Source organism: Miscanthus floridulus, chromosome 1 (genome assembly GCF_019320115.1).
Source record: "Miscanthus floridulus cultivar M001 chromosome 1, ASM1932011v1, whole genome shotgun sequence".
In the NCBI taxonomy this organism is placed as follows: domain Eukaryota; kingdom Viridiplantae; phylum Streptophyta; class Magnoliopsida; order Poales; family Poaceae; genus Miscanthus; species Miscanthus floridulus.
This window is the reverse complement of record NC_089580.1, coordinates 56,264,725-56,277,990: the sequence shown is the minus strand read 5'-3', so window position 1 is coordinate 56,277,990 and position 13,266 is coordinate 56,264,725. Positions and strand designations below refer to the sequence as shown.

Sequence of the window (13,266 nt, the reverse complement as noted above, 5' to 3'; positions counted from 1 at the left end):
GAATCACTCACCGGAGTGAGCTCCTCCTCGCCGGAGTGCTCGGCTCCGTGGACATCTCCTCTCCGCTTCGCATCCCGCTCTCTTTTCTCGTGCACGAGCACCACACCGCGTCACTGAGGCTCCCGAGCGCCTCCACTCACTGTGCCATGGCCGAGGACGCCCCACCGGCGACGACCCGCGCCGCCGCTCCGCCATGCACGGCAGCGGTCGGCTTCCCAAGCTCCTTGGCCCATGCCACGGGCACCGTTGGGTTCGCGCGAGGGTGGGGAGCATGCTGGTCACCTTAGCTGACTGGAGACCTCACCGTCGGCGAGCTCTCGCCGCCGGTGATCTCCTCTGGTTTTTGTTCGACTGACAGGTGGGGCCCAATCGGCCTTAGGGGCCACTGTCAGCCGCAGGGGTGCAAGCCTAGGTAGAGATCCGGGTGGATCTAGCATTTATGCCTCGGTTTTCAAAAAGGGTTTTTAAGAAATGATTTCCAAAAAATGTTGTAAAGGCTTCAAAAATCCATAGTTTGCTCATTTTAGCTCCAAATTGAGTGATACCAATTTTGTTGTGTTTCTTAGAAGTAGATCTACAATATAAAAATGTTGCATGATAGTTTTGGGATACATTTATATAGGGCTTTAGTTAATTCTTGTAATTGTTGTTTTCTTGGAAAATACTTAATAAATAGAATATACATCAGAAAAATATTATTCCAATTTGGTTGATCTATTCTTGAGATGTACTTTCTGTGAAAAAGATATGCCATGCTTGTTCTGTAGAAAAATATGGCTATGTGATTTAGGTGCATTATTTGCTATTTCTTGTAAAATTGCTAGAGCCAAAAATATGAATAAAACATGTAGGTGAAACTTTTGTACAGTGATTGTATGCTATGTAAATCATGGGAAAAATACCAAATTTGTTGTTTGACACTTTTCATAGTACAAAGTATTTCATGCTTAATTATCAACCATAGCTTGTCATTTTTGTGTAGGCTATTTTACTTATCCAAATGCCATGAAAATTTTATGGTAGTCTACTTAGAGTAGTACTATGCTACTATAATTTTCTCAGATTTTTCTGTGCTACCAAAATAGGTGTTTGTTGTTCAAACCTAGTTTCAATTAGGGTTGAATTAACCTTTTTAATGCATGTTTAGTTAATAATGTTTGCTTTGGTGTATCTTTGAAGCATCTTAGCTTGCTGTGGTGACTTGGCATGTTAGTACAGTGGTTGTAGTAGTAGTATAGTAGTACATGTTCTTGGATGATGTTGGCTACCTTGTAGAAGAGCTTTACTTCTACTATGTCCAATAAAGTTAAACATATGCATCAACATTCCATGCATCATGATCATTACATGTCATCTCTCCGATGCACCTATGCATGAGCACTTATACATCTGCATCATACAAGATCGTAGGAGGAGTTGCTAGTAGCAGTTCAGGAAGAGCAGACCAGGACAGATCCACAAGAAATCCAGGCACAGGAGGTGCCCAGAGGAAGAGGAGCAAGGAGAGGACTTGCCCGAGTGCGTGGATCATCAACCTAGTTCGTTCGAACGAGGCAAGCCCCGAAGCATTCTAAGTCTCCTACTTTATAAAAGCAATTCTTTCTATATATGAGTTTTATATATTATTGCATTAAGTTGTAGGAGTTGATTGAAACCGTTGATGCATTTATTACTATCCTTGCCTACCTTATTACCTTTTTACCCTGTTAGGTCGGGATCGAATAACTGCTTAGCCTTGCTTAGACCGGTAGCGATCGGTAATTTCTGGTCACCTACATTTATAGGTGGTTACCGGAAGAATTTAGCTATGGAAAGAATGATATCCTGGAATTAAGCATGTGTGATGGATAATTGGAGACCGGACGGAAAAGTTGGAGGCAACCAGACAGGGTTCTGGGGTGCTGTTAGTTTTCCGTCTGTGTCGATTAAGGACCGATCGTTGCTCGTCCCTCTTGTCATGTTGAACGTATGCCTCACATTTAGCTGGCCGAATAAAGTACCTTTCGACCGCGAAGCTAGTGACACTATTCGAGCCGGGATAAACTCGGATTGGTAGACTGGTGCTGAAGGGGGTATGATGGGGACACGAAGAGTGAGCCCAAGGTGCGTCCTGGCTGTCAGGCGGTCCCTGGGTAGTGCGGTCCATGACTGTTATCCCACGGCTACTTGGAAAGTGTCATTAGTGATCTGTAGCTCACTTGATTGGTGAGTGTGGTTTGTGTGAGGAATAAATCACCAGCTGGTTAGGAATCGATTCGAATCGCCATCGCTCCTAGATAGTGAGCACTTGACTCGAGCTACAGCATCGTAGTAATTATGATGGAACACTGATGGTTATCTGGATGGTATGGGATATGCTAAATCTAAGTTGGTAACTGGATGTTATTGGTTAATCAAGTGATTGCTATAGTATAGGTGCTTACCTAGATGGATAGGTCATAATAAAGATGATGCAAAGTACTTAAAATGGTTTCTTTATGATAGCTTATGCTTTTCGCAAATGAGTCAGCTAGCCCACTAAAGAAAGCCTTGCATAATCCTTGGTGTCGCTTTATTTTGGTTTGAGACGGGTAAGTTAACGCTGAGTACCTTCTCGTACTCAGGGTGTTGTTCCCATTGTTGTTGCAGATGGTCAAATATACTACGGTTACTGCATTAACTGCCTGTACCCGGCGATGGGCGACAACTAGGACCAAGGGCAATGGTCACTCCGTATCTCTCATCTGATGCTTTTGTTGGAGATGCCTACCTACTGGCACTGTATCTGAACCAAAAGTGTGTGTGGCTTTAAAACTATTTTCTTCCGCTATTTCAGTTTGAACTTGGGTTGTAATAACTTTATGTTCTAAACTTCGATGTATCCAACTGTTATTGTGAACTTTATGTAACATGTGACGGTGCTTGCTAAACTTGTACGATCTTGGTTTGTATGTTGATTGGTTTGAAATCCTTCGTGGTTTCACGGACTACCGGGTTATACGGGCTTAAGTTTGCTAAATTATCTGCTTCGGCGAAAGATTTCCTTACTTAATCTCGTATAATTGGTCGGTTCTGTTACAGGGTTCTCGTCTGCCTCCCAGACCACAGGGTTCGCCTCCGGTGACTCACCTTGACCTGAGGGCAGCCACAACCAAGCAGGTGCAGCAGCTCCGTTTCATGCAGTTTGAGGACTGGTTTCCGCCGAGGCGGGATGAGCGTGCTTCAGAGCACTTATATACACCGCTGTAGGAGGATTTCTATAATGCCTATTTGAACAATGGAGTTGCATTCAGATCTCAGAGGGTTTCCTCTATTGAGTCACTTGTTGCAGCTGTAGGCGAGCAGATTCGTCCCCATCTATCATATCTACCAGGGTTGATAGACCTTCTTGGACAGACTGGCCGCTATGTTCCATCATGGGTCCGTAAGTTCTACTCTTCACTTTGGATTGACCCGAGGCACAGATTCATACACTTTGTATTCAGAGGCCGTGACTAAAGGCTGCAGAGCGAAAGGGTCAGAGAGATTTTCAGGATTCCAGAGTCACCCATATGTCTTCACGAGGTTTGCCGATTATGGCCTATCAGCTTCTGTTTTAGGTGCTATAGAGGTTCGATTAGAGGCAATGAAGAATACTAGTTACTGCACAGTGGATCACAGGCCCAACAAGGCGTCTCCAACTGTCGATTGTCACCTACTAGCCACGGATTGATACTACGATGGTATGGTTTGCTTCATACATTCGTGTAAATCGTTGTATCAATCGTAGTACTATTTTATCATGATCAAAAGTTTAATAGAGCAACACCTAACTTCATTTTATTATGATTGTGGTATCAGCTATGGAACCTTCTACCAGTCAATGCTACGAATTAAGGACTACTATGAAAAGTATTATCAATCCATCATTTGACGTCAGCGATGCTTGATCCAAATCCAAATGGCCCTCAATTCTGTACTTGCAACTTGCTGACGAAGAAATGAGAATCCGTTGGCCCTGTTCGTTTCACTAAAGAAAAATATTATTTGTTCGTTGAAAAATACTGCTAAAGTAGTTCGCAAGTAATTGAAGCGAGCAGGGCCGTTGCTGTTCCGATAGTCCCTCCCAAACCCCAAGCACCGCTAATCACGGAAAAAAATTCAATGAGCTCGTGATGTACAGCGGCGCCGTGCAGCACCACTCGCCTGCCGTTGATTCGTCGTAATCCACGGTCCTGATCCCTCGGTGCGAAGCTCCGTACCCGCACATGCTAGGCCCACCTACAGGATAAAGCCTACACAGCAGCCTGGTATGCGACACTGCCGCATAATATTTTTCTTCCGCTAATCACCCCCCACGTGGAACACTCCCCAATTCCCGTATAAATAGACACCTCCAATCCGCCTCCATCCACCCACACCAGGCCAAACCCACACCGTCTCCAGCGCCGGCCGCCGGTACACTCTGAACCGACCAATGGACGCGACGCGACTCTTTCTTGGCGTGCTCCTCCTCCTCCTCCCGGCCGCGCTCTGTTAGAATTGATCTCATCCGTCTTGACCCAACGGTCGAGACGGACCCCTTGACCGCGTCCTGATCGGGGACGTCCAGCCATCTCGTGGCTAGTGGGCCCCCGTCGCACAGTGCCTATAAAGAGGAGGTGGGGCAAACGGCACACGGTACGAGGTTCACCGCCGCCACAGCCCCACTGTCCTAACCCTAATCCGATCCAGAGGGTGGCACTGCCAGCGGCGGGAAGCGCCACTGCCTCCACCACCACCGCCGGTCTCCACCGCTACTCCGACCGTCGCTGCCTAGTGCAGAGCTTCACCAACGAACCAGTGAAGGCAGGGAGCTCCTCCGATGGTCAGATGATCCTACATCTCCCTCTCTCTCTGTTATCTACTCCCTCTGAATCTCAAAGTCACTGATTATCCCAAATAGAAAAGAACTCACCCCACTGGATCCGCACCTAGACGATCTAAAGAAGTTAACAATGGTACCAGAGCCAGTTTTAGTATGGCCGTATGTGGATCCAGATCGGGGCAAAGAAAAGAACAGAACGGAGCTAGATCCGATTTGGATCGAAAGAAAAGGAAAACAAAGGGTTCATCGAACCCTAAACCCTAGCTGGGTGAAGACGGAAGGGGCTCGGCTTCAAGACTGCTTGATCCGAACCCTAAACCCGCGACCAGATCTCGGGGAAAGAATGGATCAAGAAAGAGGAATCGAAACCCTAAAATCCCAGTCTAGTTCGTAGATCTAGATTGGGGACAGGAAAAGCAAAGAATAGAGAGAAAGGGGAGGGGTACCCGTAACCCTAACCCTAACCCTAAATGAACACAGAGAGATGGACGGAGGGGAGGGACCTACCTGGTTCTCTCGTCGCCGTCGCAACCGCCATCGCGCGGGGAGAAAGAGGCCCCGACGGCGCTGCCGATCTCCTATGCGAGCTCGCCGCCGGTCCAGATCAGGGAGCCGCGCCGCTGCTGTCTTGTGCTCGCGCGCGCGCGAACTCGAACCAAAAGGGCGCCGGTCGCAAGGCCATTCGACGGGGCCGCGCGCAGCCGCACGCGTGCACCGGCGAAGGGCCTCACGGCGGCGCCATCCTCTCCCGCCGAACGCTCCCTTTTCCTGGCACCGATACGTCGAGCTCCCTTGCGGCGGCTTGCCGGTGGCGTGAGAAGAGCGGAGGGAGAGAAAGGAAGACAGAAATGAGCTAGGGTTTTGGGGAGGGGCGACCGGCGGGCGGAGTTTTGATCCCGCGGAAGTCACGCATGGCCGTCCGATCAAAATGCATGGCCACGATTCGCCGGGCTGAATGAGGCCCAGGCGGGGCGACGAATTCCCGGCCCAGGCCCAGGTTGCGGCCTGGGCGCGGGGGGGGGCGAGCGTTGCGCGCTGGGTGCTGAGCCGCGGGCCGCGTCTGCTAGCCCACGGGCCGAGCGCGGAGCACACAGAGCTGGGCCGCGGCAAAGCCACGCGCAAATGGGCCGCAGGCCACTTTTCTGAGGTGGGCCAAAAGAATAGAATTGAAGGGTAGCTCATGGTTTTTTATTTTATTTTTCAGAAGCTATTTTGAATAAATAAAGTTAAGTTTAAATGTTTTATCTCTACTCAAATTTGATCCAACGTGATAATTTGTTTAGAGAACAGATGAATAAAGTAAAAATGCTTCTGAAAAGTAGGAAAAGAAATTTTGTCAAGTTTCCGCTGCAAAGTTAAAGGTTTATTGTCTTCAAATTTGAAGAGCAGTTATAGTTATTCAGTAAATGATGAAAAGTTTATCCTCCAGTTAAAATTAGAATCAGCTGGAAAATTTTAATTGGAGGAATAGTCGGTTGATAGTTAAGATAAATTATAATATTGTTATTTTCTGACCAACGTTGATGATAACAATATTATAAGTTTATGAGTTTAAGTTTAAAGTTGAATTATGGTATTGTTATTTTCTGACCAACGTTGATGATAACAATATTATAATTCTATGAGTTTAATGTTTAAAGTTTAAATCTCTGATGAATTTTGCATCAAAGTGACCAATTTTTCAGAAAAAAGATAAAGATCAAGGAATGCTCTTAAACTAGAGAAATGTATTTTCATGTTTCCGCTGCGATAAAGTTGATTGTCTTCTAATTAGATTCGAACCAACGGGAGAATTTAATTTTGAGGAGCAGTACTATGTTTTCAAGATTATTGAATTTCTATACGTTATTTCCATTTCTGCCCAACGGTGATGTGGAATTAATGTAGAAGAATGATGTTTTATTCTATTTCTGCCCAACGGTGATATAGAATAGAACATAAAGTTTTCAAAGTTTAATGAGCATTATTGTTGAATATTTTTCAGACAAAAGACCTCCATGCTTTCATTCTTGAAGGCAGAAAGAGAAATGAGCTGGGTACTTGTGACTCAGATGATGAAATGCCTAAGGGCAAGTTATGTATGAAAGAATGTCATTGGTTAAGGGACTGTGTTCCCTTTAAAGAATGGCTTCAAAAGAAAAGAATTCTAGGATATTGATCCAAGAAAAGAGATAGATCAATGAGAGTCTTCATTGAGAAATGTCTTTTATGTACTCTCTGTGGAGAAGAATTTATTTTCAGTTTCACTTATGAGAGTTGTAAAAGTCATATACATGCTTAATTTGACTAACATTGGATTAAACATGTGTGTTAAAAGAATATTCGGATTTATTTCTGAATTTGATGATTGAACACGAGCCAATACTGGCAATTATGTCCGTTCAAAGGAATATCTCGCATGGCGGGAAAAAGTTTATGATAGTACCCGCATGGCGGGAAAAGTTTGAGAAAATACCCGCATGGCGGGGTAAAGTTGGCATAGTACATATGTTAACCAATCCTGCATGGCGGGAGAATTTGGCGAAGTACTTATCCCGCATGGCGGGAGAAGGATGTGATGACTCATGTGCTCTAAGTGTATCCCGCACATGGAGAGAATTTTGAGGTAGCTTTTATGCTATCATAGTATTGACCGTACACTCTGATTGTGTCATAGTCATTAAGTACTCAATGAGTTTAAGAACAAAAGAAAGTTGCATGTGAACCAAAAGATAAGAATGATATGCAAGCATGACTTGCAGAAGTATTGTTAATAATAGACTATATTGAGTTTGAAGTGTAATGAGAAAAATGTACTCCCATACGAATTTTGTTTGCATGATGTAATCATGTGGATGAAGTAAGTAATCAAAGTTTCCTCATTCACAAGAGTTCTGAATGTTTCGAAATTGTGGTAGAAAAGTTCATACCACATTTCGAGGGGGAGAAATGTAAGATTAATTAAGAAAGACAATTAAGAAAGATACTTTCCCATACTTCAGATAATGCAATGCATACTACGCATTGAAGGTAAAAGTGATCTATAAAAGATGATTGTGATCGTTGAGAAAGTAAGACGATCATAATAATGATACCCCTAAAGTAAAGAAATAGCTAAATTCCTAGACCTTTTATAGTTCCGATGGGAAGATAGCAAAGTCGGCTAGTATTCATACTGGACGAGTTCAGAGTTATCAAGGCGGTGCTAAATGCGCCGTATGAGTTTTTAGCAGATTAAACCCAAAATAAGAAATTTGAAGATACACCATCTTTACAGAAGATGGAGTAATCTGGGGGAGCATGGTATGTAGATAACTAAAGCTTGAATAGAAGTGGGATTACATATCCACTACAGTGTTTAGAGCAACAAATTGCTTAATACATGTTGATGTTGTATGACATATACAACACCTGATGTTAGCTCTTAAAGAAGATGAATAAGTAAACAAGAATCTTATGATACGGGAGGCTATAGAACATTTGCCTTTTGGCAATAAAGAGCAACAATAGCCCCATACGAAAGAAGTGCCACGAGGCCCCAGAAGGTCTCAAAGAATAAGAAAGAAATTCAAATGGAGGATAATTCCACCTCATTTGAAAAGCCATGAGAGAGCGTTCACTCATCTAAATGGCAAGAAGTAAAGGAAGATGAAATGAAATCGATAAATACCAACGATGTTTGGGACTTAGAAGAAATTCCCAATGGAGCCAAAACAGTAGGCTGTAATGGGTCTACAAGACAAAGATGACTCCAAAGGGAATATAGAAAGATATCAAAAGGGAATATTGAAAGCTATAAAGCGTCACTTGTGGTGAAATGATTTACACAAAGAGAAGGAATAGATTATAATGAGCATACAATGATTCTTTTAGAATCATAATGGTGTTAGTGGCACATTACGATTTATAGTTACATCAAAAGGATGTAAAGACACATTCCTCAACGGGGATTTGTATGGAAAAGTTTACATGGCATAACTCAAAAGGTTTTGTCGTAGAAGGAAAAGAACGTAAAGAGATGTTGCCTAAAGAAATCCATTTATGGATTAAAGCAAACTTCAAGACAGTGGTTCTTGAAGTTCGACAGTACAATAAGAAAGTTTGGGTTTTTAAAGAGAATGTAGAGGACAATTGTATTTATGCAAAGTTTAAACATGGGAAATTTATTTTCCTAATCCTGCATGTGGGTAGCACCTTACTCGCTAGTAGTGGTGTTAATCTACTGATGGAGAAGAAGCAGTTCTTGTCCTCAAGTTTCAAGAGAATGATCTTGGTAAAGCGTCATTCGTTCCAGGAATTGGAACTTACCGAGATAAAGGAAAAGGGGTATTAGAACTGTCTCAAGTGTATACTTAGAGAAGATTCTAAAGAAATAAAGTATATATGTGAGTAAACTTGCGCCTGTTTCTAAAGTAAAGGGTAATAGTTTTCGGAACTTTCAGTGTTCCAAGAATGAATATGAGATCGATCAAAAGGACGTCCTATATGCTTCAGCTGTTGGAAGCTTAATGAATGCTTATAAGCAAGAACTTACCCTGACATAGTTCATGTATCCGGGATATTTTGGCAGAAGTCCAATCCAGATATAGATCACTGGAATGGAGTTGAGAATGTTTTGCAATTGTGCAAAGATTTATAGGCCTCATGGTGAGTAAGTAAGAATAAGTACTCTCAAATAGTTGTGGGTACAAATGTTAAATTTTGGCGAGATGTTTAGTGAAACCCACATAGTAGCTAACACTCGTAGTTGGAGTTTTATTGTGGAAAAGCTCCAAAGAAACAGTTGTGGTGTCATCAAGGATGCATACCCACAGTATAGCTTGATATGAGGCTTAAAGGACAGGCGAAGTGGTTAAAAGAACTTACACCCGGAATTGATAATGGTATACAACAGCAATAACCATTTAAGTAGTTCGCTCCTATAACAACGGGTCAAGTGTGCTGCCAAACACATTGACGATAAAGTTGTACGTTGTGAAGGAGAAAGTCCGGAATCATACTAAAAATATTGAACATAAAAGTAACAAGCAAGTGCTTGCGGATCCGCATACAAAAGGCTTACCACCCAGTGTGTTTAGAGATCACACAGTCGACATGGGTTTATGGTATAGCCTATGTTTTCCGGACAATAAAGGGCCCAAAGTTAAAGAATCTGTTTCAGAAGAGAGATGTGTATTGTAGCTGTTAAGTCTATCGGCGATTGACCGTGACGATGAAGCATGCTCTATACACTAATCTGTGATGGAACAAATAAAAGCGAAAGGGATTAAAGTCAAAGTTTAAGGTTAAAGTATGAGTTGAGATCAAGGGGGAGAATGTTAGAATTGATCTCATCCGTCTTGACCCAACGGTCGAGACGGACCCCTTGACCGCGTCCTGATCGGGGACGTCCAGCCATCTCGTGGCTAGTGGGCCCCCGTCGCACAGTGCCTATAAAGAGGAGGTGGGGCAAACGGCACACGGTACGAGGTTCACCGCCGCCACAGCCCCACTGTCTTAACCCTAATCCGATCCAGAGGGTGGCACTGCCAGCGGCGGGAAGCGCCACTGCCTCCACCACCACCGCCGGTCTCCACCGCTACTCCGACCGTCGCTGCCTAGTGCAGAGCTTCACCAACGAACCAGTGAAGGCAGGGAGCTCCTCCGATGGTCAGATGATCCTACATCTCCCTCTCTCTCTGTTATCTACTCCCTCTGAATCTCAAAGTCACTGATTATCCCAAATAGAAAAGAACTCACCCCACTGGATCCGCACCTAGACGATCTAAAGAAGTTAACACGCTCCTCTTCCAGCTCCGCGCGCGGGGCAGGCGCCGCCTCCCCCCGGGCCCACCGTCGCTGCCGCTGCTCGGCAGCGTGGTGTGGCTCACCAACTCGCCCGCCGAGATCGAGCCCCTGCTACGGCGCCTCTTCGAGCGGTACGGCCCCATCGTGGCGCTCCGCATCGGGGCGCGCCTCTTTGTCTTCGTCGCGGACCGCCGCATCGCGCACGAGGCGCTCGTCGACCGCGGCGCCGCGCTGGCGGACCGCCCGACGCTCGCGTCGGTCAAGCTCATCGGCGAGAGCGACAACTCTATCACCCGCGCCAGCTACGGGCCCGTGTGGCGCCTCCTGCGCCGCAACCTCGTCGCCGAGACGCTGCACCCGTCGCGGGTGAAGCTCTTCGCGCCGGCCCGCGCGTGGGTGCGCCGCGTGCTCCTCGAGAAGCTCGGGGAGCCCGGGCCCGACGCCGCGCCGCCGCGCGTCGTGGAGACGTTCCAGTACGCCATGTTCTGCCTCCTCGTGCTCATGTGCTTCGGCGAGCGCCTCGACGAGCCCGCGGTGCGCGCCATCGCTTCTGTGCAGCGGGAGGGACTCATCTACCGCTCTAAGAACATGCAGGTCTTCGCCTTCTTCCCGGCCGTCACCAAGCACCTCTTCCGCGCTCGGCTCGATAAAGCGCGGGCGCTGCGGCTGCGCGTCAAGGAGCTCTTTCTTCCGCTTATCAACGCGCGCCGGGAGTACAAGAAGCGGGGAGGCGAACCGAAAAGGGAAACCACGTTCGAGCACTCGTACGTGGACACCCTGCTCGACATCAAGCTTGAAGAGGACGGTGATCGCCCGCTCACCGACGATGAGATTTGCATCCTATGTTCAGAGTTCCTCGACGCCGGTACGGACACCACGTCCACAGGGCTGCAGTGGATCATGGCCGAGCTTGTCAAAAACACAGCCATCCAGGAGAAGCTTCACAACGAGGTCAAGGCCGCCACGGACGACGACAAGGAAGGGGTCTCAGAGGAGGACGTCCACAAGATGCCATACCTCAAGGCGGTGATCCTCGAGGCCCTCCGGAAGCACCCGCCGGGTCACTTCGTGCTGCCGCACAAGGCGGCGGAAGACATGGAAATCGGTGGGTACCTGATCCCCAAGGGCACAACGGTGAACTTCATGGTCGCTGAGATGGGCCGGGACGAGCAGGAATGGAAGAACCCGATGCAGTTCTCGCCGGAGCGGTTCCTCCCCGGCGGCGATGGCGAGGGCGTGGACGTGACGGGGACCAAGGGGATCAGGATGATGCCATTCGGCGTGGGCCGGAGGATCTGCGCGGGGCTTGGCATCGCCATGCTACACCTGGAGTACTTCGTTGCCAACATGGTGCTGGAGTACGAGTGGAAGGAGGTGCCCGGCAGCGAGCTGGACTTCGCCGAGAAGAATGAGTTCACTGTCGTCATGAAGAAGCCTCTACGCCCGCGCCTTGTGCCTAGGAGGTCTCACTTGAACTAGAACTACTTTACTGTTCTATTGTATGGTTTCTTGTTTTGTGACGTATACTAGGTAAATACCTGTGCGTTGTAACGGGTAAACATAATACCAGGATAACATATGCATAAGTGTTTGTTATACGGTTGCATATAAAAATATTGTAATGGTAATGTTTCGAACATCAATAAGTCTTAATGAAGGATAGATAATTAAAATATAACTCTAGGTTTTGATGCGCAACTGAAACAACAAAGTTCACTTCTTTAGCAATTGAATTTTTTCTAGAATTTTCTTTCTATGCCAATAGTTGGATCACAATCATTTCGTATCCTTTGGCCATCCTTTCAGCCAGCTTCAGCATGCTGTTCCTACCCTTCGTGCTAGGCATCACTGCAGCAAATGATTCTTTCATAAGGATCTGAACTTTTTTGGGATCCAATTGGATAGAGACCATATGGTTTACAGTGTAATGCATGTTACAGACTACAAAGAGCTTACCACCGATGTCACTGGTCAGAAAGTTGCTGGCCATGAAACTGGCAAGGTCCTCGCACTGGCGATCCAGCATTCCCACCCACCAGTGTGCACCGAAGGCGAGCCCCTGCTCTTGAGAGCAGATTTAACTTTCTCCTGAGTTCACGCACAGTTTGTAGATGTTGTGCACAGCCGTCCACCTCGACATGCTCTACCCAGGTCACCTGATATTTGGAGACAGTACAAATCTCATTTTGTTTAGATCGTGCGTTGCAACGGAATACATGGTTTATTGTATGATTCTCGGACATCACTATCTACGTTTATCGAATTTATTAATTGGGCTTAATCCAACCTTAAGTGAATCAAATAAATTTTAAGGTCGCCGTCCTCGGATTGCATGTTTGGTTGGTGGAGATGCACGGAGACGAGAGGCGAGTCTGTCCACTCAAATTATGGAAACTATACATATTGTTCAGCTGCTGATCAATTCCTTCACAATCAGGAGAACAAAAGATCAAGCTTGTGTGGTTATTCATTTCATATAAACCAAAGGAATCAATGTGGGTAAACGTAGAGAAAGATATTAGGAAACTGGTACGAAAGTGTCACATCCGATTTTAAGGATAAAATAGGAAGCATAATCTTATGTGTGCCCAGAGATCAGCCACACACATAAGCCGATAAATTATAGATAGTATCATCAAAGTGTTTATTACATCACGTATAATAAGACAGAGTCT

At 45.9% G+C, this 13,266-nt stretch overlaps 1 protein-coding gene and 1 long non-coding RNA gene across 2 annotated transcripts; both read left to right on the top strand.

The window, feature by feature from the left end:
- The first annotated feature begins 4,420 nt into the window (after positions 1 to 4,420).
- LOC136523939 (cytochrome P450 89A2-like) lies at positions 4,421 to 12,269 on the top strand. The gene is made up of 3 exons (XM_066517468.1): positions 4,421 to 4,493; positions 7,452 to 7,459; positions 10,598 to 12,269. Exons 1-3 carry the CDS (start codon positions 4,436 to 4,438, stop codon positions 12,068 to 12,070), a joined length of 1,539 nt encoding a protein of 512 aa, XP_066373565.1. The 5' UTR covers positions 4,421 to 4,435; the 3' UTR covers positions 12,071 to 12,269.
- On the top strand, positions 4,497 to 6,993 carry LOC136524026 (uncharacterized). The gene is made up of 2 exons (XR_010776172.1): positions 4,497 to 4,825; positions 6,810 to 6,993. It is a non-coding gene; the product is annotated as an uncharacterized lncRNA (long non-coding RNA).
- Positions 12,270 to 13,266: the final 997 nt, after the last annotated feature.

What these genes read in the sequence shown, in the direction of transcription:
- LOC136523939 (XM_066517468.1), top strand. Translation starts at nt 4,436, where the DNA reads ATGGACGCGACGCGACTCTTTCTTGGCGTGCTCCTCCTCCTCCTCCCG.